At 45.7% G+C, this 24,444-nt stretch overlaps 1 protein-coding gene across 3 annotated transcripts in view; it reads left to right on the forward strand.

The window, feature by feature from the left end:
- The first annotated feature begins 741 nt into the window (after window positions 1–741).
- Window positions 742–24,444, forward strand: part of RNF130 (ring finger protein 130) — a 133,078-nt gene continuing 109,375 nt past the window's right edge. The window contains exon 1 of one of the 3 annotated variants that reach the window (XM_032846848.1): window positions 742–1,017. In XM_032846848.1, coding sequence (XP_032702739.1) covers window positions 771–1,017 — 247 coding nt within the window. In that variant the 5' untranslated portion in view covers window positions 742–770. The remainder of the gene's footprint in view (window positions 1,018–24,444) is intronic. The other 2 variants (XM_032846849.1, XM_032846847.1) reach the window with 2 other exon arrangements.

The following is a 24,444-nucleotide window of genomic DNA, read 5'->3' on the forward strand; positions in this document are numbered from 1 at the left end:
GTCATGTCCATTATATGACTTGCAGCGGACCGGCTGAAAGGTGGAATCTCTTAGACATCTTCTTTTTTTAATTAATTGTAAAGTTCGAACTGCTTTTCTTTGGCATTCTCGTTGCAAACTTTTCCGCAGCCTTTGGAAAGCTCCCAGGCTCCAGGACCCGCGCCCATCATGCCAGCCACACCGACAGCGCTCCGCGCTGCTCGCACCCTCGTGCGGGCGGGCGGGAGAGGGCAGAGCCTCGCACGCATGCGCGCGGGGGCGGAGCTGCGCCCCAGGCCTGCGCGTTGCCGCTAGGCCGCGGGGGAGAGGGGCTGGGCGGGGCGGCGGCGAGGGCGCGGCGGACGCGTCCGTGGGACTAGCGGGACTTTGTGCTCCGCAGACCCTCCTTCGGGCGTATGGTCCCGGAGCCGGCCCCCCAAACCTCCCGCCGCTTTCAGGCAAGGCGCCCCAGACTCGGCGGGACCAGCCCCGGGGAAATGGAGTGGGCCCGTCCCCACGGCCCCAGAGGGGCCCCGAGGAGACGACCGCGCGCGGCCTGAGCCGCCGTCCTCGCCCGGGGACCCATGGGCGCGTCCCCGCGGGCGCGCCGCGGACGTGAGGGCGGCGAGCGGCGGGGCCGCGGCGACGAGGAGGGCCGTGCTCGTGCCCGGCCGCGCTCAGGCCGCGCGCGCGCGCTCCTGCCACAGCGCCGGCCGCGCCCGCCCCGCCTCTCGGCGCCGGCCCGGGAGCCCGGTCCGCGAGCAGCGGCGGCGGCGGCGCCCGGAGGGACGATGAGCGGCGCGGCGCGGGCGGGCCCGGCCCGGCTCGCCGCGCTCGCTCTGCTGACCTGCAGCCTGTGGCCGGCGCGGGCGGACAACGCGAGCCAGGAGTACTACACGGCGCTCATCAACGTGACGGTGCAGGAGCCCGGCCGCGGCGCCCCCCTCACGTTCCGCATCGACCGCGGGCGCTACGGGCTCGACTCGCCCAAGGCCGAGGTCCGCGGCCAGGTGCTGGCGCCGCTGCCCATCCACGGCGGTGAGTGTCGGGCGGCGGAGAGCGGAGGCCGGGCGCGGGGGCGGGCGATGGCCCCCCCCACGGGGCGGGCTAGCTGGGGCGCGGGGGCGGCGGACGCGGCGCCCCCACCCCGGCCGGGCTCGCCGCTCCGCTCGGCCGGCGGCCTCGGGGCCGCGGCTTTGGTCGTGGTGCAGCCCGGCCTGCTCCGCGGCTGGCGGTGGGGCTCCCGCGGCGGCTGGGGGCTCGCCTCCTCTCCTCGGAGGGCTCGGAAAACCGTCCTTTTCGTGGAGGGGGCCTGTTTACGGGAGGGCATCGGCCTGCGAGTTTGCGGGGACAGTTGAGACAAAGGCGGCGGGGGAGGAGCGCACCACTGATTCCTGGTGGAGGAGGTGTTCCCCTGCCGGTTCCGAACCCGCAGGTTTACGCCCGAAATCCCAGACTTAGCGCGGCGCTGGCCCTCGGAGGACCAGGCCCCTTTCTCACGTGGAAACGTGCAGTTTTTCTCAAGTGGCAAGTTGGCGGGGGGGTGGGGTGTTGGAGAAGGAAAACCAGTATCTTCCCTGTTGCTTCTGGCTCCTGCTCTGCCCCAGGAGTTTGACTGTAATTCGACGCCTGGAAACCTCACATTAGGGAAAATCTGATACCGATTAGGACTGGTAGCCAGGTCTTCAGAGCACGGGTGCTGACCGCAGGGCAAATAGATAAAATTTTCAAGAATTGTTTTTGAAGCCATTTGGCTTACTCTCGTGTCTTCCTAAAAGCACAGCAGCCTCTGATTATTTGGTACGAAACATATATTTGTATACATCACTGGCTATGTTTTAAAGGGAACTTTCTTCCTTCTGGTATTTTCTGTGGGTGGTTTTTTGTTTGTTTTTTTTCCCTCCCCACTGCCAACTTTTTGGAAAATGTCTGCTATCTTCTCCCCCTCACTCATCCTGAGAATGCTGAGAGGGGATTTTTTTTTTTTTTTAACTGCTATTCATGTTAAGATGACCTAAACAAGGCAGCCTAAATAAGATAATGGTGTTTGTTCTTACACTTTAAATATTAAAACATCATGCCTCTAACGAGATCTGTGTTTGTGTGCCGAGATGTTCGCATACTGGCCGAGGACAGAGAATCTTGCCGGGCTTTGGCAGTAGCTTGCCCGCCTCCCTCTCTTGTGGACCTGCCCTTTAGAACTTCCCTTGTACACCCAACAGTCAGGTGCCTCAAGTACGTTCTCATCTTCCCTTCCTTAAAAATGGCAGTTAGGGTCCCCGTGTGCCCTCAGAAACAACTTTGGTCTTTGGTTCATTTAGTAAATATTTGTGTCCCTGATCTGTGCCGGTCACTGTATTTGGATCACACGGTGTTGCCAAACTGGCACTAACAATGGCAGCCTATTTTCTGGTGCTGAGAACCGTGAGGGTCACGTGGAAGGGGAGGAAGAGGAAGAGAGAGAGAGAGAGAGAGAGAGAGGCAAGCTGTTCTGGAGCAAGAGCAGACCCTGGGCCGTGTTTTGAAATCTGTGGTTTTCCTTTGGGGCTTGGTTCCCTCTGGCACCCTAAGTCCACTATCCTCAGGTTTAGACTCTTGCCTCCAGAGGGTTCCACGTTTTAAAACTACTTGTTGCTTCCTTGTCACCCCAAACAAAAGCCCTCTCTTTAAGAAAGCTTGTTTTAGGTGTTGGAGTACAAGGGTGTTAGGAGCTCACATGCAGCGGATGTGTGAGTGAAGGTTTAGCCCCATTCCCTTGTCCCTGGGGAGGTAGCATCGCTGGTTCTGAGCCCGGCTATACATATACATACTTTGTGACATAGGAAAGTAAATCGGCTGCATGACCTCAGTTTTTTCATCAGCAAAATGGAATGATGACATACTTGTCTCAGTAAGGTTGTTGAGAGGTGTAAATGGTTCTTGTGTTTTTTTTAAAAGTAGGCTCCACGCCCAGCATGGAGCTGGACACTGGGCTTGAACTTACGACCCTTAGATCAAGGCTTGAGTTGAGATCAAGAGTTGGATGATTTTTTTTTTAAGATTTTATTTATTTATTTATTTGACAGACAGAGATCACAAGTAGGCAGAGAAGCAGGCAGAGAGAGAGGAGGAAGCAGGCTCCCTGCTAAGCAGAGAGCCCAATGCAGGGCTCGATTCCAGGGTCCTGGGATCATGACCCTAGCCGAAGGCAGAGGCTTTAACCCACTGAGCCACCCAGGCGCCCCAAGAATTGGATGATTTTTAACTGACTGAGCCACTCAGGTGCCCATGGTTCCTCCATTATTAAAAAGAGCAAACTGTTAACCTAATGGATGTCTAAATTGGTGAGGTTTTAGACACCCCATCGAAGTGAACACATTGGGGGCAGTGTGTAAAGGCTGAGTCTGGGGTCAGTCACTTAAGTGTCTGTCTTCCCTTCCCCTTCTCCATCCTCTAGGAGCTCATCTTTTTGTACTTGAGGTTGCTCTACGTTCTCATGGTGTGCATGGTGAGATCCTACAGGTGGTTTGGATCTGACTTCCTACTAAGGATCTGCGCACATAGGTGCTTTCAGTCCAGCAAATACTAATTGAAATCCTTTGTACCACTGGGGAGACAGAGGGGCAACAGCAGTAAACAAAACAGATAAAAATCTCTCTTCTTCCTGAAGCACTAGTAAGGGCCTTTTATAAATCAGTTTACCTGTAAATCATGAAGTCCAAGACATTTTCCTGCTTTTGCAACAGGGACTTAGGAGTCTGTCTTAAAAACAACAATGGTGGTATAAACCTGTTAAAATTACCCACATTTAAGAAATAGCTTACATCAATTATATCTCAGGAAGAAGAGAAAAAGTCGTTATTCTTGATTTAGTCAGTTTCAAAATTTTGTATTTTAAGAAAAAATATTGCAATTCTCATGATATTTATGCTCTTATCATTTTGAATTGAAGAGAATTCTTAGCATGTTTGTTGAGGACTTACCATGTATTGACAGTAAAGTGATATTCAAATCACACAAACGAAAAAGTTATGAGACAGAATTCCTGGCAAAAGCAGCTGTGGGCAATAGATGTGAATCAATCTCCCTTCCCTTCCTTCCTTCCCTTCTCTTCCTTTCATTTCCTTTCCCTTTCCTTCTCTTTTCTTCCTCTCCTTCGGCTCTGTACCAAACATGGGGCTTGAATTCACTACCCCGAGACAGGAGTCACATGCTCTGCTCCCTAAGCCAGCCAGGAACCCCTAGATGTGAAATTAATGAAAATGCATTTTGAGGATAAGTGTTTGGTAGTAAGGAACATAAAGACAAAATAACTTCACATTTTCCTAGAGCTTAACATTGTGACTCATTTTAAATCTATGACTTGATTGGTGAAATACTAGAAACCTGTCTGATTTCATAGTGCTACTATCAATTAGGCATGTATGAATTCCTGATCAAAATTTATTTGCCATATGTCCTTAAAGGATAAGTAGGCAGCTTTTTCTTTCTCGGTGCTTTGGTATTTTCAAAGTACATTTTGGGAAGGTTACAGTTTATAAAACAGTAAGTGTTCCACTTTGAAAATCTATTCTTTGTCATTACACAGAATGCATTTGTAAATGGAGATTTCATTTGTCTGGTGCTAACGAATTTCACAGTGTAACTGAGAAGGAATTCATTTTTAGAAATGGGCTTTTGAAAGGACCCATCTTGTATTTGCAGATTCCATTTGCTTTCTTATTACTAATTTACTCAAAGGGTGAGCTTAGAGCTGGAAGCAAGTGTAAAGCCTCTCGCTCGTGCCTGTGGTGGGGCAGACCTTGTAACTGTGCTCTGTGTGCGCGCACACTAACTTTTTGTCTGAGCCTGGGGTGGGGGGTTGGGAAGGAGAAGGCCCTGTGTTGATGATGTCATTGTGTCTGCAGATGTGCTGGTGGGAAGAATCTGGTGTCAGCCACTTTTTGCTTTGCGTAGAAAATTTGAGGATTGGTTGTTAAAGCCTGAGAGAACAGTCTTAACAAATGTTCAGCTTGTTGGGGGAAGGGGGTCTTGCTGACTGTACAGATACAATAACATTTTTTTAAAAATACTTAGGTTTAAGAAAGTGATTCTGTGGGATGAATCCATTAAACCTGAACATGGCTTTTAAAATTCTGATGAAGAGTGAAGGAGATTGATGTGGAAATAAGGCCTTGGACGAAAGCGGTCATGTAATGTTGGAATTCATTCATAATGGCAAAGGCAGGGGCTGCTGGAGATAGTCAGAGGTTTCAAAATATTTATTCAGAGGAAAAATAGGTATGATCCTGGGAGTAGGGACTCTGAAAGGAAAGAGAATTCAAAAGGAGCTAGAAGTTCTAAAAACCAGACTTTAACGTAAATAACCAAGCAAGCAGATAAAGGAGCTATATACAATAAATTATATTTATATTGAATTTTATAATTTTTTAAAGATGTATTTGAGAAAGAGCATGGGTGGGGGGAGGCAGACTCTCTACAAGCAGGGAGCCTGATGTGGGGCTCGATCCCAGGACCCTGGGATCATGACATGAGCTGAAGGCAGATGCTTAACTGACTGATCCACTCAGGTGCCCCTATCTTGAATTTTACAATCTAGAAAATGGTTTTACATACTGTATTTTCCCTTCACTTTTGGATGATCCGTTGTCATATAATATTTGAATTGTTTTTAAAGATTTTATTTATTTATTTGACAGAGATCACAAGTAGGCAGAGAGGCAGGCATAGAGAGAGGAGGAAGCAGGCTCCCTGCTGAGCAGAGAGCCCGATGTGGGGCTTGATCCCAGGATGATGTGGGGCTCAATCCCAGGACTCTGGGATCGTGCCCTGAGCCGAAGGCAGAGGCTTTAACCCACGGAGCCACCCAGGCGCCCCAGTATTTGAATATTTTTAAAAAAACATTTGTCCTTCCCACCAAATATCCATCCTGCTACCATTCCATTTCTCTGTTTCTCTTAATGGCAAAGCTTCTCATCAGTGTTGTTCATATTTGCTGCCTTCAGTTTTTCCTCCTGCTGTTCACATTGTGAAGATCTTTGATGCTGTGACAGTGATTCTGATAAAGACGTGGCATATTTAAATGATATATTATTGGCCTTCAGAATCCTGAGGATCTCACTGTGTGGAATAGTTTGAAACTAAATGAACTGAAACTAAGAAAAAAGTTAATGGGCATGAATAAATAGTCCTGAATTCAAGTAAAAAAAAAAAAAAATCAGCCGCATTGAAGGGTGTTGAAGGGAGATAAGGCTTAGTTGCCTTTCGCAGGAGGGGCCGTCTCTAGTCTCCGTGTATCTGAGCATCTGGATCCTGGCCAGCACTGGTCCCGCTTCATAGAGGCCAGGCCCACCTCTCATTTATGTTTAGTTCTACATATGAGTTTTAAAAGACGGACAGAACACAGAGCATTGTTTTGGACGTTATAAAAGAAAAATCCTTCCTTTGACGGAAGGTCGGATGAAATGACTTCTCAGATTCCCCCACCTTTATCGAAGTGTGATTGCAACTCTTCTTGAAGAACCTGCCGGCATACACCTATGAAGGAGCGTGGTTCTTCTCAAACCAGTCACACGGCCTCATGTGTGTACACATATCCACACACGTCCTGTTTAGCAATAAAAACAGATATTGAAACACTTCTAGAATTTGTCTTGTAAGGTTATCTTTTCGACTGAACAATTAACAAAAAGATGTGCAGGGTAACAAATCTATGTCTTTCATAGATAGATTTGAATTTTGACAATTGAAAGTTATTTTGAGGCAGTTCTTTTTTAACTTGCTCGTCTTGTGAACTCTCTCTTTAGATAATTCTCCAGAGAGAAAGTCCAGTGTGATTGAGGCCACATCCGTGGCATCTGGGGGATGAATGGGTAATCCTCAGAGCTGATTCTTTTGAGTATTTAACAGTCTTGACTTGTTTACAAAATGAAACTGCTTTTCAAGACCATCAACGTTTGTATGTTTTATCATCTTTAGAATATCTTACACAGGAGACATTATTTTCTATAAACTGTGTAGCTTTTTTTTTTTTTTTTACTGTTGGGAGCAGTTTGTTGTTGTTGTTGTTGTTTTAATTTTATTTTTTCAGTGTTCCAAGATTCATTGTTTATGCATCTCACCCAGTGCTCCATACAATACGTGCCCTCCTTAATACCCACCACCAGGCCCTCCCAGTCCCTCACCCACTTCTTCTCCAAAACCCTCAGTTTGTTTCTCAGAGTCCACAGTCTCTCAGGGTTCGTCTCCCTCTCCAATGTCCCCCAACACCCTTCTCCTCTCCATCTCCCAATGTCCTCCGTGTTATTCCTTATGCTCCACAAATAAGCGAAACCATATAATTGACTCTCTCTGCTTGACTTATTTCACTCAGCGTAATCTCTTCCAGTCCCGTCCATGTTGATACAAAAGTTGGGTATTCATCCTTTCTGATGGCTGCGTAATATTCCATTGTATATATAGACCACATCTTCCTTATCCATTCATCTGTTGAAGGGCATCTTGGCTCTTTCCACAGTTTGGCAGCTGTGGCCATTCTTGCTTTGAACATTGGGGTACAGATAGCCCTTCTTTTCACTACATCTGTGTCTTTGGGGTAAATACCCAGTAGTGCAATTGCAGGGTCATAGGAAAGCTCTATTTTTAATTTCTTAAGGAACCTCCACACTGTTTTCCAAAGTGGCTGCACTAACTTGCATTCCCACCAACAGTGTAAGAGGGTTCCCTTTCTCCACATCCTCTCCAGCACTTGTTGTTCACTGTCTTGTTAATTTTGACCATTCTAACTGGTGTAAGGCGGTATCCATTGTTGGAAGCAGTTTTGAATAAGACAAAGGGAACTCGTTGAAAGCAAAATGGCATAAATACAAAAGTACTCAAGTACCTGCTCTGGGGCGCCTGGGTGGCTCAGTGGGTTAGGCATCTGCCTTTGGCTCAGGTCATGATCCCAGGGTCCTGGGATCGAGTCCCACATCAGGCTCCTTGCTCAGTGGGGAGCCCGCTTCCTCCTCTCTTCCCTGCTTGTGTGCACTCTGTTGTTATCTCTGTCGCCATCTCTCTCAAATCAAAATTTTTTTTAAAAAGAAGCACCTACTCTGTGCTTGTGTCCCACACATCCTACGGTATGTGCAGAAGGCACGGTGTGCACTTCCTGCCTGGTGGAGCTCAGCGTTCATATTGAGACCAGCTTTGTCTGGGGGACACCACCAGCACCTGCCATTGTGGAAGGTGGAGCAAGCTGTCTTCCCCCATGGACGTTTTTCAGAAGCAGGGGTCGGCAGACGATAGCCACCTGTTCCTGTGAACAGATTATAGAAGATGGCTGTGGCCCTTTGGTCACGTGTGTGGGGTGGCTTTTGAACTGGGTGGTTGTGACAGGAGTGTCTGTGGCCTGGAAGCCTAAAGAGCTTAGTCCCTGGCCCTTTTAAGAAAATGTTTGACAATCTGTTTTCTAAAAGTTCGTTTATATCTTAGTTTTTCCTGTGAAAAACTATGTTATGGATTTATGGATGAGGGCTTGATTCCTAAATTGCCCCAGACTATGACTCCTGGCAGTTAGGGACAATGGTGTCTTTGTTTCAGCCCAGCACCTAGGACTGTGCCTGGCACTAGCAAGCCAGTGGATTATAGGATTGCATTTTGTCTTGTGCTGTTTGGTCTGGTAGTGAAACTGATGGCAGGCTCTGTAGGAAGGTGGGGCTGGGGGTGATGGACAGGGTATACCGTAGGGCCTCTGTTAGTGTGCTACAGTGTAAATGGCATGAAGACCAGAGAAACAGAAAATGGTTTGGACGTGTAGTCTGGAAAGGTTTCGTTGAAAATGTGGAATTTGGGGCGCCTGGGTGGCTCAGTGGGTTAAAGCCTCTGCTTTCGGCTCAGGTCATGGTCCCAGAGTCCTGGGATCGAGCCCCACATCGGGCTCTCTGCTCAGCAAGGAGCCTGCTTCCTCCTCTCTCTGCCTGCTTCTCTGCCTATTTGTGATCTCTGTCTGTTAAATAAATAAATAAAATCTTTAAAAAAAAAAAAGAAAATGTGGAATTTGAAGTCAACCTTGATCAGTTCTCTTTCCAGCTGGTAAAAGGGACTGGGTTTACTTCCCTACCTAAAATGACTAGAAAGTCGGACAAAGTTATGAAACAGCAGTTTTAGAAATAGGTCAACAAAGAGTACAAGACAGTGATCTCTGAGAGAAAGGAAATAAACAGTGGAGCCGTTCGCTGCTCCAGCCTTCAGCCTGGAGAGTTTCCATGTTGCAGTGCAAGCAAGGGGAATCCAGAAGGAACTTGGTGGGCTCCTTGAGTTGCTGGGACAGAGTTCAGAGCTCAGGGAGGCCACGGGGTTGGAATGGGCTTGGGTGTGCAAGGAGGGAAAGCACAAGAGAGGAGGGAGTGGCACAGAGTGAGCTCTGGAGAGCCACAGTGGGTCCTCTCAGGTCTTTGGTTGAGTACTGATCTGTACATTTTATGAAGAGCCGTCAGAAATTAGCAGACAGAGAACTCTTGTAGTTCTCACGAGGCTGGGAATAGTTCATATTCTCATCAGTCAATGTAGGGAGACCCTCTAATGCACAGGGCATGGAGCAAGGCCACGTTAGCCCTAAACAAAAGCCTAACACAGCTTAGAAGCACACTTTCAAAGGGTCAGACTGATTCCCAGTAACTGGTCCAGAACAAAGCCTGACAGTAGTTAAAGGGATGCAATGCCATCTGGGTCCCAAAAACATAAAAATATCCAAGACCACTATCCAGTCAGAAATGACCAGACGTGCTAAGAAATGGATAAAACAATCCATAGCAACAGGCCCAGAAATGGAACAAATGGTAGAGTTGCAGATGAGGATGTTAGAGCTGCTATTACAGATCTACATTTGTTCAAGGAGGGAAAAGAAAGTAATTACATGATGAGGAGAGAAACGGATGCAGACCAGACCCATGTCAGACCTCTAGTCACAAACCCAAACTTGACCAAGTGGAGGGTTTCCACTGATAGAAAGGAGAGCAGTGAGTGCGCTGCTGCTGAGCGAGGGTTGTGCTCTGGTGCCATCCGTGTATCCCGGGCAGAGACGTGCAGTTAACACACAGCGTGTCCCAAACTGGACTGAGCTGTGCCAGAACTGTACGCGGACTGGCCTTTAATAACAGCCCTAGGTGGTTACGGGTTTGGGGAATTAGGGTTCTTCAGTCTCTCGCTTGGTGTCTTTTATATTCAGCGCACTCTCCGTGATGGGAAATGATGCATCTGGTTGGTTGGTTTCTGTGGGCAGGAGTGCAGTTCATGTGTCCACTCTTGTCTGTTCGGTGCTTAGTGTGGGACCTGGCACGTAGTAGGCTGTTGGCATTGAGTCATGAGCACTGGAAGGGTTGAAGCCGGTGAGGGAGCCCGCCAGCCGTGTGGCCGTAGGGGTTCAGCAGAGCTGGGATGTGATGTGGGTCTGTCTGGCCGCTGCGTCTACACTGCAACCACTTTTTTGTACTGCTTCCCAAGTGCGTTTAATAAATTATGATCTATCCACTCAGCGGAATGTTACACAGCCATTAAAGGGGATCGTGAAAGTTGCGTATATCCTACAAAAATAAATGTACAATGATTGAGCTATGACTGTTAAATTTGTTTACAGTGGACAAGGACTCAAAGTAATGTGCAAAAATAAAACCGGTTGTGTTATATTGATTGGATTGTGGGTGACATTTCTCATTTTCTTTTCTCTCTCTCTCTCTCTTTGAAATTGTTAATTTTCAGTACAAAGCCTTCATAAGGGAAAAGTCCTAGTTCCCGAGGGGACAAGTCCATGTCAACAGGTTGGTTTTCTGTTTGTTTATTCCCTTGCTTCAAGGAGAATGGAATGAATTCCAAGCCGTGTTCAGAAAGAGTAGGAAACTAGGAGATACCAGATGTCTATTGAAAAGGGCATGTTTTTCCCTAGTAAGAAAAAAGGAACTCCAACACCAAGAGTACTTGGTCCAAATGGGAAACGAGTAAAATGTGGCATGATTTCGAGCGATTAGCAGATCCTAGAAAGAGAAGTGGAATCTTAGCATAGGGCCCAGCTGTTCTGTAACACTTCTGTAATGACAATATTAATACTTCAGTGGTTTTGTTGGTTTTCACTGTTTAATCAGTCTGCAGTTAAAGCATAGAAGGGTCTGTGACTTGTAGAACAGAAAGTAAACATTACTAACCTTAAGAATATACCACTATAGGTGCGCCTGGATGGCTCAGTTGTTAAGTGTCTGCCTTCAGCTTGGGTCATGATCCCGGGGTTCTGGGATCGAGCCCCACATCGGGCTCCCTGCTCAGTGGGGAGCCTGCTTCTCCTTCTGCCTCTGCCTGCTGCTCTGCCTACTTGTGTACTCTTTCTGTCAAATAAATAGAATCTTTAAAAGAATATATATATATATATATATATATATACACACACACCACTATAAACAGATGACGAAGGTAGAGAAATGGGAGAGAAAAGACGTGTCAGGAACGGTTGAGGGCCAGTGTCTTCGTCTCTCCACACAAGGTGAGCCTTCCGGAGGGCATCTGTAGCTGCAGCCGCTGGGAGGGTTTAACCACAGAGGAGAATCAGGAACGAACAGAATCAGGAGAGAGGAAAGATGGTGACACCTCAGTGAGCAGAATCTTGATTTGTGACCTCATAAATCTACAGTGTCTAATGGTGAAATAATGGCCGTAAGCCTTTTTGGAACTGTGGAGGGTATCCACCAGAAGAACTACAGATGGAAGTTAAAAGTGGATGCCTTTTGGGACTGGAGTGAATGAGGCAGGGGCCTTTCCCTGTATGCCACTGGGAGAATTTGCCTTGGCTGCGTGTGGACACTGAGATCCTGCTCTTTCCCCGTTCCACACTTGAAGTGAATTCTGCTCCCAACCCTTTTCCTCTTGCTGAAGCTCCCTGCTTTCCCGGCATCCTCGGCCTTCTGCAGCTCCAGGGCCCTGATGGAGAATGTAGGGTTCTGCGGAAACTAAGCACTGTTTCCAGAGCGTTCCTGCTTAGTTGGCACCGACAGACTCTGAAATCAGGAAACGCTCCCATCGACTTACCTGATTTTATTTCATAAGCAGCACTGCGTCTGTAGACCCTAGAGGAAGCTATTCGAATAGCTACTACGTTGGTTTCCCTTTTCCCTGGCAGCTCCCTTCCTCCTCAGTCAGTGGTGATAAGGCCTCAGCCTTGACTGAGCATAGGATGACCCTGTCCCTTGGCCCCCTCTGGAGCTATCTCAGCCCTCTCCGGGCTTCTCACTTCTCTCCTTACTTGATGTCGATTCTGTGATTCTTCATGATAATCGCCCCTTTTTCCTCTATTCTGTGTCACACTCCTGTGGCAAAATCACCATCCTGGGTGAGCCACGTATCATTCGTCTTTGCACTTCCTGTCGCCATGCAGCTGGACGTTGCTGGAGAAAATCTGAACAGCCCAGCTGACTAAGGTTGAGAACATCAAATTTAAGCAAAAACAAATGGGCACACAATGTTCAGTAATCCAAAAACGTTTTCTTTTTTACGTTTTTTTACTTACTCAGTCTCTACACCCAGTGTGGGCTCAAACTCACGACCCCAAGATCAAGAGTCACACACTCTTCCAAGCCAGCCAGGCGCCCCCCAAAATATTTTCTTCTAAAGAAGTGAGACAGCTCTCTGAGGCAACAAGGTTCTCTCTCTCCCATGCCTGCTGTCGTCTCTTCCCCTTTACCTTCAGCCCGGTCATCTCTTCTGAGCCCTTGAGTCACACATTCAACTCCGCCTGCTTGGCATCTTCAACTTAAATGTCTCAAGGACCTCTCCGGATTGAAGAGCCTCAGATGGAGTTTTTGACACTTTTTTTTTTTTTTTTTGCCTTCCTGTCTGCTCCCCCTGCTCCTTAGTCTCCCCCATCTCTGTAAATGACATCACTGTCCGCTCTTAATATTTAAACGAATCTAGGAGTCATCCTTGCTGCCTTCCCTCACACGCCACCTCCGATCTTTCCTCCACAGGCCACTGGCAGGACTGCAGAATATGCATCTCTCTCTGTAGCTTGCCATTCTCCCTCCTGCCACCTTGGTGTAGGCAGCTCTCCCCCCTTGCCCTTTCCTGGTCTCTCTGCCTCTTCTCTGAACTCCCATCAATGTTTTCTCCCTACAGCAGCCAGAATCATCCTGAAGCCTCCACATGAAATCGTAACACTCCCTGCTTAACCCCCTTCAGCGTCTTCTCATCGTCCTTAGAATGGCAGGGTGGACCCCTTGCTGCGGGGGACTCCTTCGCTCCCACCGCTCCACTCGCTGCTGCTCCCCATGCCAAAGCCGCTCTGGTCGTCTTTACTTCCTGGCGCTCCAGAGTTGTCTTCATGATGTGTTACGTCCTGGCTGCTGTCCCACCCACCTCCACTTCCTCCTCCCCCATAAGGTGGTTGCCTCCACCATACGGTGGAGCTTTCCAGTTCTTTGGTTCTGTATAATGGCCGATTAAAGGGGCAGACAGAGACACGGGAGAAGAATTACCGAATGTCACAGCTCAGTGGCTGTCAGTGATTCTCAAGTCTAGCCACCCCTCCGAAGCCTCAGCATTCCTGTCTGGTGATTGTACAGCTCCCGCGTGCAATTCAGCTCTGGAAAACAGTATGAGGAAGTTTTTCACCTGGGGGAAAAAATTGGTTCAAGTATTTGTAGGCAGTAGTTGATTCCCTTTTGACTCAAGCCCTCTAACCTTTGGGCTTTCTATCCCTGTTTCTTTGGGCCATTCTTAAGTATATGGTGCCGTAAACGTCAGAATGCGCTTGTCTGTGGGCACTCCACTCCAGTAGGCTGAATAGTGTCCCATCAAAGTTCATATCCACCTGGAATCTCAGAGTGTGACCTTATTTGGAAATAGGATCTTGACAAATTTAAGTAGTTAAGGATGGAGATAAGATCACAGTAGCTTAGGGTGGGCCCTAAATCTAATGTGGGTGTCCTTTTAAGGAAAGGAGAGGATTCAGAGAGGCACAGAGGGAAAAAGGCCACAGGAAGAGAGAGGGAAGCAGAGGTCACAGTTACTCTGCCATGGCCAGCACACGCCAAGGGTTGCTGTTGAGCCCCAGAAACTGGGAGAGAGACTTGCGACTGTTTCTCCCTTCAGCCTTCAGAAGAAGCCAACCCTTTGATTTCAACTTCTGGCCTCCAGAACTGCTACACAATCCATTTCTTATTTGAAGCCACCAGGTATGTAGACATTTGTTATGGCAGCCCCAGGGAATGAATACAGGAAAAAATCCCAACTGGACATAGTTGTGCATTTGGTTTCACCAAAGCAGAAGAAAGCAGAGCTGCTTTTTCCCATCGTGCTGGACACCTGCCTAGAATCCTATAAGTTATTTTGGTAGCGTTAATCACTGACTCATACTGAGCTTACCGTTGATTAAACCTTCTAAGTCTTTGTCAGTGGCTGCCCTGAGCTATGTGATTTTATCTTCACCAGACGCAGCCTGTTCTCTCAGCCTTTCCAGATACTCTCTGAGTCCTGAATTGTCACCCACGGTCTTTCCTCTTCCCAGTGGCCTTGTGTCTGTAGTGAATGTGATGAGCCTACTTTCAGGATCTAAGTCAGGTCTTAACCTTCTGGGCTTATGGAGCCCCTTTAAGACTGTAATGAAAGCCATGGAGCTTTTGGCCAAAAAATTTTGTATTGATGTAGATAACACAGAAAATTTTCAGTAAGGTTTAGAAGGTTCAGATACCTCTTGAAGCCCCAAGGGGTCCAGGAACCCGAAGTTAAGGGTCCCTGCTCTATATAATATGGTATTGAAACATGGGAATGACCAAACCCTCATAGTGTGTTGGTCAAAACCTTCCAAGGTGGTTGACCTTGTTCCATTTATCAGCACTTCTGGGGCACAGGCACGTCGCAGTTTTCCTTGACTTTGCATTGGGTGCCTGTTTCTCAGTCTTAGGATATCATAAAAGACATGATCAGGTGTTTTGAGGGAAAGAACAAAGGTATTTATTTATTTATTTATTTTAAGATTTTATTTATTTATTTGACAGACATCACAAGTAGGCAGAGAGGCAGGCAGAGAGAGAGGAAGGGAAGCAGGCTCCCCAGCGAGCAGACAGCCTGATGCGGGGCTCAGTCCCAGGACCCTGAGATCATGACCTGAGCTGAAGGCAGAGGCTTAACCCACTGAGCCACCCAAGCGCCCCAAGGTATTTATTGACTCTGTTCTGGATTTGCTAGGTCAGGAGCTGGGGCAAGGAAGGAGAGGAAGTGGATCTTTCATGGCTCAGCCACAGTAGCTTAGTTTCCTGTTGCCACTGCAAACCAGCTGGCTTAAAATAATATAGATTTATTGTTGCAGTTCAGGAAGTGAGAAGCCCAGAATCAGGTCTCACTAGCCTGAAATCAAGGCACTGGCAATCGTGTGCTCTTCCCAGAGGCTCTGAGGGAGAATCCGTTCTTTTCCCTTTTCTAGCTTTTAGAGGCTGCCTGTATTCCTTGGCTTGTGGCCCCTCCTCTGTCTTCAGAAGCTGTAGGGAGGCATCTGCAGGCTCTCTCCTCCATTTGACCTCCTGCCTCTCTCCTGCACATTTCAGAGACCCTGGGATTACCTTATGCCCACCCACGCAGTCCAGGGTGATCTATTGATTTATTTATTTTAAAAGATTTTATTTACTTATTTGATGGGGGGTTGGAGGGAGGACACAAGCAGGGGGAGTGGGAGAGGGAGAAGCAGGCTTCCCACCTAGGATGGAGCCCAATACGGGGCTTGATCCCAAAACCCTGGGATCATGACCTGAACTGACGGCAGACGCTTAACGACTGAGCCACCCAGGTGCCCCTAATCTCTTTATTTTAAAGTCTCCTGAAGAGCAACTTTTAATTTCCTCGTGCAGCATAACCTAACATATTTACAGGTCCCAGGGATTGGGGTGGGAACATGTGGGGGAGGGGGACAGCATTATTCTGTCGTCCGGACAGCATGGACTTGTGCTAGCACCCTGTGATGACAGCCTTCTCTTCTCAGGGTCTGCAGTTACTCTTTTAATTATACCTTCTAAAATTTTGCCAAGGAGCCACAATTCCCAAGCACATCCGCAATTTGCACCATCCACCTTCATCACTTGTAAACACTGGAGTGCTGTTTACACAGGCTACTTTTGTAATGTCGCTCTTCTGGGGTTCACCAGACGGTGACTCATCTGGATCAATAATCCTGAACTCGTGGGGCAGTCACTTCTTTCAGCAGAGGCTCATTCAGTGCCTCCTGTGTGGCAGGCAGGACAAGACGGTCCGGCACGCTTCCGGGCGGGGAGGCAAAGTGAGTCAGCGCCCGGGTATGGTCCGGTGGTGAAAACAGACATTGAACAGATGATAACACAGGTAACTTTATCACTGATGCCTGGCGGAAGGACCAGGATGCCGAGATGAGAGCGGCAACTCAGTCCAGGGTGGTCAGGGAAAGCTCCTCTGAAGAAGCGTTAATGCTGAGACTAACGCATGAGCAGATACTAAACTAGGAGGGGTGCGAAGAGGAAGACGGTTCCGGGGCCAGGGATCCTCCATGAAAACCAGAAGGTGCAAAACACATTTGGTGTGCGGGAGGAAAGGAAAGGAGTAATGGAGAGACTAAGGGAAAGTGGTATACAGCAGAGGCGAAAGGGTGGGTCAGTATTTTCTAGGCTGTGTCAGGAGTTTTGTCCTTGTCTCAAGAAGAATAGAAAATTTCTGAAGGGTTTGCTGGTTTGTTTGTTAAATGTTTAGTTATGGTAAAATACAGAGAATACGAAACTTACCATCTTAACCATTCTTTAAATGCACCATTCGGTAGTATTACGTGTACCTACATTGTTGTGCAGGCGATCTCTGGAACTCTTCATCTTGCCAAACAGAAACTCCCCATTTCCCCCTCCACCAGCCCCTGGCAACTGCCCTTCTAGTTTCTGTCTCAAAATCTGGCTGCTCTAGAACGTCGTCCTGTTGGTAGAATCCCACAGAATACCGTGTCATTTTGCGACTGACTTATTTTCTTTTCTTTTTTTTTTTTTTAAGGTTTTATTTTGTTTATTTGACAGAGATCACAAGTAGGCAGAGAGGCAGGCATAGAAAGAGGGAGGGAAGCAGGCTCCCCACTGAGCAGAGAGCCCGACATGGAACTCGATCCCAGGACCCTGAGATCATGACCTGAGCCAAAGGCAGAGGCTTTAACCCAATGAAGCTACCCAGGTGCCCAGCGACCGACTTATTTTCACTTAGCCTGATGTCCTCCGCGTCTGTCCATGTCGTGGCGTTCGTCAGTGCCGTAGAAGGGCTTTAACCTGAGGGCTGAGCTGGCTGTAACCCACACAGAAAAACACGCAGCCCTAAGTGCAGCTTGGGGAGTTATCGTAGCCCGCACGCTGATATAACCCCAAGCCTGGTCAGGAATGTGAGCATCCCCAGATGCCCACTTTCCATCACGACACCCCCCAGCCCCCCCAGACTGAAGACCGCGGATTGTGCCTGTTTTCACTTGATACACGTAGGCCTCGGTATGTGTGCCTTTGTGTTCTTGGTCCAAGTCTCTTCTGCTCCCATCGCTAGTGTGTGAGGTCAGCTCCTGTTACCGTCTGTGGTTTTGTGGGTGGGTCCGAGCGTGAGCAGGTCACAGCTTAGCCGTGCCTCTGTGGACGGGCACGTCGGCTGCCTGTTATGTGGCTTTCATGGCTTCGCATGCCGTCGTGAACACTGTGTACGCACACGGAGCGTTTTCTGGGCTGTGTGCTCGGGAGGGGACTGTTGTCTCCCTCCGTTTTCTTTCAGGCCTGCTATGCCTGAGACAGCTCGTTGTCGTTCCTCTGGAGCTCTGTTCCTCCTCTGAGGGTGCTGTTTCAGTCAGCAGTACCACCTTCTACCCAGGCTGTTAGGCCAGAAACTGAGACACTTTCTGCAGGCCTCCAGCTCCTGTATCTAGTTACTCACGCAGCCTTGTTGGTCCAGATTCCTAAGTGTCTCTACAGTGTGTCCACTTCTCCCCACATCCACTGCAGACTACTCTGATCTCCTCTCTCGGCTCTGTGGCCTCCTGACGGGCTTCCTTGTGTCCACTGTTACCCATTCTGATGCGTCCCTGCGGTGCGGGGACACAGACACTCCTGGTTGTGCACACACACGTGTTCCCAGGAATGTACTTAGGAATGGTACGCCGTCCTCTCGGTGTTCTCTGATACAGCATCTAATAAGTTTGTATTTCTAGTAGTCTTCATGTTAATTTCTAACCATTTTGCTTTATTTTCCCAATCCAATTAGTTAGGTTTTGTGCTTTGGGGGGGCTTTTTTGTTCAGGGTTTTTTTGTTTGTTTGTTTGTTTCCCTTTCATGGTGACTAAAAAGAGCTTGTACAGCAGTAGAAATGTGAGTTCTGCCAATTTTTTTTTAACTTTATTTTGCAGGCCTTTTTTTTTTTTTTAAGACGTTTGTCTCATAAATATGGGACAGTTTAATTAAAAGTAGATGGTCTCTGTAAATCCAGGTAACTCGGCTATTTTACAATAAGGGGAAAACACATACATGTGTGAGGGAGTCACTGCTGTTCCCTTTACATTTGTGGGATCCCACTCAGGACGCCTCAGATACGATAGGAGACACACAACAGCGGGTCACGGATTGAGAAAAGCAGCCAGTGTTAATCCATAATGAAACATCAGTAAAGCTTCATTTCTTACTACCTATAACAGAATGATTTTCCTTTTATAACTCCAGTTAACTTAGAAAAATATAAGATCAATACAAATACAAAAAAGAAGCTAATTGTACTTCTGTATGCCAGGAATAAGCAATTAGACAATAAATTTTTAAAAATACCATTTAAAATGGCATTGGCATTGAAAACTACAGAACACTGTCATAAGAAATGAAAGATCTGAAGAAGCGGAAAGACATCCCATATTCAAAGATCCAAAGACTTACCATATTGTTAATATGGCCGGTTGACCTACAGGTTCAACATGATCCTAGGAAAATAGCAGCTGGATTTTTGGAGAGATTGGCAGGCTGATTTTAATTCACGTGGACCCTGAATAGTCAAAACAGTCTTGAACAAGAACAACACAATCAAAGGGCTCGCATTTCCCGATTTCAGAACTTACTACAAGACAGTGTGGCACTGGCACAGACCTACAGATCAATGAAATAGAAGTGGGATCCAAAAAAGCTTATATTTATGATCAATTGATTGTTGACCAAGATGCCAAGACAACTCAGTGGGGAAAACAACAGTCTTTTCAACAGAGCGTGCTGGGAAGACTGGAGAGCCAGGAGGACTGAGTGAGAGAGAGGAGGCCAGAGAAATGTGCACTGTCTCAAAGTGGTTCTCCCCCCCACGGACATGCTGAGGAGGGTGTCTGCCGAGGGCTGGAAGATTTCCTCTACACTTGGTGAGGTAGAAGCACAGTGACTGGAAATTTAGAAGGAAACAACTATATTGTTTTCTAAGTTGGCCAACCCCAGGGCAAAGAAAGCTGGATTATTCCAGATCATCTTAAGGGAATGAGAGATTTCTTGAAGAAACCAGCATGAGTGCACCAGATGCAAACAGCACTTTTACTGAGATGAGAGTGTGTCACAGAGAAACGTACCCCAAGGATCTGTGTGTGGATTGGCTTTCTAACGATCTCGGCGCCCAGTTGCAGTGTCCCTTAGTCTCCCTCTGATGGTCACCCTTCTCAGGTTCTTCTCCTTGATAGAGGAAAAAAAAGGAAAAAATGGTTTTGGGAAATGTTGTCACTCACTGTTTTTGTTGACCCCACAGTAGACCTATTTCTTTCCTACTTATCTTGCTCTGAAAAAACTTTTGAAGAAATCTTTTGGGAACGGGGTGAGAAAAGCCACTTTGCCTGCTCCTGTCATTATTTGCAATCTTTAACTCTTCCTGGGCTTTTTAATTTTTGAAAAAAAAAAAAATTCTAAGTCTGCACTGTCATCCTGCATTTGCCTTTATGGCTTTCTTGCTGTTTTGTTCATTATCTTTCTCATCAGGATGATTTGTAATTACCAGTTATCGTTGCCCTGGGTTTTGCAAACTCTGTAATGATGGGTTGCTTTCTTGCAAGTTACTGGTCACTCTGCATTCTGGGTGTGTGTTGGGTTCTGGGTTACAGTTTCCCCTGGTTATGCATAGGCATTAGCTTGTTGGAGAGAAAGCTAATGGTAGAGCAGATCACGAACTTGTTAGACGCCCTGCTTTTAGCTGAACAACATCTCCCCAGTTCTGTAGATCCTACCTACCTCAGTGACCTGTTAAGAACTTTCATATTTACTCTGTTTGGCTGGTTGGCATAGGTATATTGCCCCATCACAGTTTCATTTCTGTGTCTTAGGTTCTTGAGTTCTGTTCTCTTGGATTTCCCTAAAAGAGGTCTGTTATCTTGATACAAAATATCTGCTTCTTTTTTCCCTCTAGTTCCTTAGGTACACTTTTCCCATCATCTCGAGACCCACTTCAACAAGTTCCATTGATTAATTGTTATTTAAAATAAACTAAAGGGTTTTCTTATTACTTATATTTGTTTAGAGATATCTCGGATTATGAAAACTTTAAATCTCCTGTTCCAAAAAAATAATAATAATAATAATCTCCTGTTCTCAGTGTTCATTTGAGTAGTCCCTCAAGTGGTTTTGTTTTTTTTTTCCCCTCTAACTGTCCTCCACAGGGACTGACTTCATGATTTTTTTTTCATGTTCTCCTACCTCCTTCCTCAGCAGTTAGCTATTCCTAGCCCATCATTTTTCCTTTTTTTTTCCTGTAAGGATGAGTCATTTCTTTTAACTCCCATATTATTTATTCAAAGGTTAACAACAGCATCACACACTGAGCTAGCACCTGTCAAATGTAAGGAATGGTGGAGAACTGTGTGATAGAGATTTGCATAAAGCAAGGACCCTAAGATGAAGAAATTTCTTGCTATATGAATTCTCTATATATTTTGCATATTAGCTCCTTATCAGATACATGAATTACAGATATTTTCTCCCATTTGATAGGTTTCCTCTTCACTTTGTTGATGGGTTTCCTTAGCTGTGCAGCAGCTTCTTAGTTTGGTGAAGTCCCACTTGTGCATTTTTGCTTTTGGTGCCTTTACTTTTTACTCGAATCCAAAAAATCACCACCAAATCGAGGAAATTACTACCCCTGTTTTGTTTTAGGAATTTTGTGGTTCCGGGTCTTATGTTCAAGTCTTTGATCCATTTTGAGTTGATGTTTGTGTACAGTATAAGATAGTGGTCCTGTTTCATTCTTTCGAATGTTGCTGTCTTTCCCAGAACACCATTTATTGAAGAGAACATCCCTTCCCTGTTGTATATTATTGACTCCTTTGTTGTAAATTAATTGGACATACATGTGTGGATTTCTGGGCTCTCTATTCTGTTCCATTGATCTTTGTCTTTTTTTTTTTTAAGGGGATGCAGCACGGAGGGGCAGAGTGAGAGAGAGAATCTTAGCAAACTCCACATTCAGCGCAGAACCTGACACAGGGTTCAGTCCCACAACCCTGAGATCATGACCTAAGCTGAAATCAGGAGTCGGGTGCTTAACCAGCTGAGCCTCCCAGGCACCCCTGGGTGTCTTGTTTTATGCCAGTACTATTCACTTGATTAGTACAGTTTCATAATATAGTTCAAAATAAGGAGGCATGATATCTCTAGCTTTATTTGTCTTTCTCAGAATTGCTTTGGCTCTTCAGGCCCTTTTGTGGTTCCATGCAAATTTTAGGATTATTTGTCCTATTTCTGTGAAAAATACCATTGGAATTTTGATAGGGATTGCATTGAATCCCTATTCAATAGAGTAGATTGCTCTGGGTAATATGGGCATTTTAACAGTATTGATTCTTCCAATCAAAATCTCTTTCTATTTGTTTCTCCCTTAGTTTCTTACATCGATGTCTCATAATCTTCAGTATACAGCTCTTTTACCTCCTTGGTTGAATTTGTTCCTAGGTATTTCATTCTTTTTGATGCAGTTGTGAATGGGATTGTTTTCTTTTCTTTCTAGTAATTCATGAGTAGTGTCTAGATAGGCAACAGATTTATGTGCGTTTTTTTGTATACTGTAGCTTTACTGAATTTATTAGCTGTAACAGCTTTTTGGTGGAATTTTTAGGGTTTTCTATATGTAATGTCGTGTCATTTATAAATAGAGAGTTTTACTTCTTCCTTTCAGATATGGATGCCTCTTATATTTTTTTCTTGCCTAATTGCTCTGGCTAGGACTTCCAGTGCTATATGTTAAATGTAATGAGAGTGGACATCCTTATCTTGTTCCTGATCTTAGAGGAAAAGGTTTTAGTTTCTCACCGTGGAGTATGATGTTAGTTGTGGGCTTGTCTTATAGGACCTTCATTATGTTGAAGTACATTCCCTTTATACCCATTTAGTTGAGAATTTTTATCATAAATAGAGTTGAATTTTGTCAGATGCTTTCCCTGCATCTTTTGAAATGATCGTGTGGTCCAAAATGGAGGCATTTGTTAATGTAGGGTACCACATTGTTGTGGAAGTTGAACCATCATTGCATCCCTGGAGCAAATCCTATTTGATACGGTGTGTGATCCTTTAAATGTACAATTGAATCCATCATTCTTGTGTTTGAAGTTATGTTCCAGATGGCCCAGTCTTTGTTAATATTGTCTCTGTGTCCGACTCATTTGTACTAGAAGTACTAGAAGAGGTGATAGATAAAACAGGAATGCTTCCATATTCTTTCCTCTTCTGCCCAAGAGTTAATAATGCCTTCCCATGTTGCCAGCTTTCGGTTATAAGTTCTGGTGATACACATACAGTGGGTGACTATACCGTAGTGTGTACTTGATATTTGCTGAGAGACTAGATCTCAGGTGTTTTCACCAAATAAAAAATAATAATAAAAGTAACTAAATGAGGCGATGGATATATGAATTCACTTGACTGTGGTGATCATTTCACAGTACATATCAAATCACATTTTGCACTTTAAATATATGTAGTATTTGTTTATTAATTATACCTCAGTAAAGCTGGGGGAGGGGAGGGGAGGGGAATAATGCCTTCCAAGACTCTCCTGCCTGGTGGTGTCCTTATACCCTTCTGTGCATCAGCAGTGTTAAGGTGTGGAGTGGCTTTGTTTGGCCATTGTGGGTTTTTGGTGGTAGCCAAGAAAATGGAACACTCTATTTAGTCCTCTCTCTTAATCGTCACTTCCTTGTTTCTCAACAGGGATTTCAGTCTTGTGTGTTTAGGTGAGTGATGATGCTCTCAGTCAGGAATTCCGTAGTGGGAACATCACATTTGATGGGGGAGAATAATGAGTTGGAGATACTCAGTATTCATGGAGAAATATATAGCAGACAGTTGAAAATTGCAGAATAAAACACAAGAGAGAGATTTAGACATTACATACATACAGGTGATGGTTGAAGCCGTGGGAGTGGGTAAGATTGCCCACTGAGAAGAGAGGGCCCGGGGCAGATGCTTGGTGAAAGCCTTCCAGCTAAGAGGCTAGCAAGGGGAAAATGAGAAGGAGTAGGCAGAGAGGCGAGAGGAAAGTGTGGTGAACAGAAGTCAACTGAAAAGAGAGCTGCAGAAAAACTTGTACTCAATGTGTAATGCTTTTGTGGAATGGGGAGTGATGTGGATTAGGTAATTAACACACACTCCATTGCACCATGGTACACTTGTCCAAGGACTGAGCACGATTTTTAGTTATTTTTATTTGCTTCATCTCTCTTGCATGAAGTATTTGTTGTATCAGTTGTAATAGAAATTATTTTTGAACATAACTTTTCAGGTGAAGTGATTTGTATTAGTCATCATTTAAAATTATCTTAAGATGCTTTTTATTATGTCATGGAGAACATCCAGCAGATAAAATATTTAAGTTGTAAGGATGTGAAAAATAATCAAAATCCATTTGAGATATGCAGTAACTAAGTACAGAAGACAAATGATAATGGATAGCTATTGACAATTAAACTTGCTGACAGGTCAGCTCTGTATGACCCTTCTTGCAATGTTGACTGATATATCCAGCACTCTAGGTGTACAGAAGATACTCTATTGTTGCCTTCTTGTTAAAAATTCCATACAAAAAGGCAATGACTTGTAAAAATTTGTCTCTTTACAATAAGTATAAGCAAAAAAGCAAAACTTGCCAACTTGGAGAAGAATAAGGGACACATTTATTTTACTTTTTAAATATACTAGACCCAAAGCTGCAAAGTAGATAAAATAACATTTGAGAACCTTTACAATTAAAATGTTTTCTTCAGCTTCTTCTCATCATAAGAAGCAGAAGACAATGGAATAATATTTTCAGAGTGCTGAGAAAAGTATCCAGAATTTTTTACCTAATTAAGCTGTCATTCAAGAATGGGATCATATGAAAGATGTTTTCAGATATAAAAAGACAAGTTTACTCAAAACCCTGACTTTATCCTGAACAGATCCTTATTTGAAGGAACATCAAAGGGATGTTCTTACTATTCTTATAAGGAAGGAGGAAATGAAA

This window comes from Lontra canadensis, unplaced genomic scaffold, assembly GCF_010015895.1.
Source record: "Lontra canadensis isolate GAN:19392208 unplaced genomic scaffold, GSC_riverotter_1.0 scaffold181, whole genome shotgun sequence".
In the NCBI taxonomy this organism is placed as follows: domain Eukaryota; kingdom Metazoa; phylum Chordata; class Mammalia; order Carnivora; family Mustelidae; genus Lontra; species Lontra canadensis.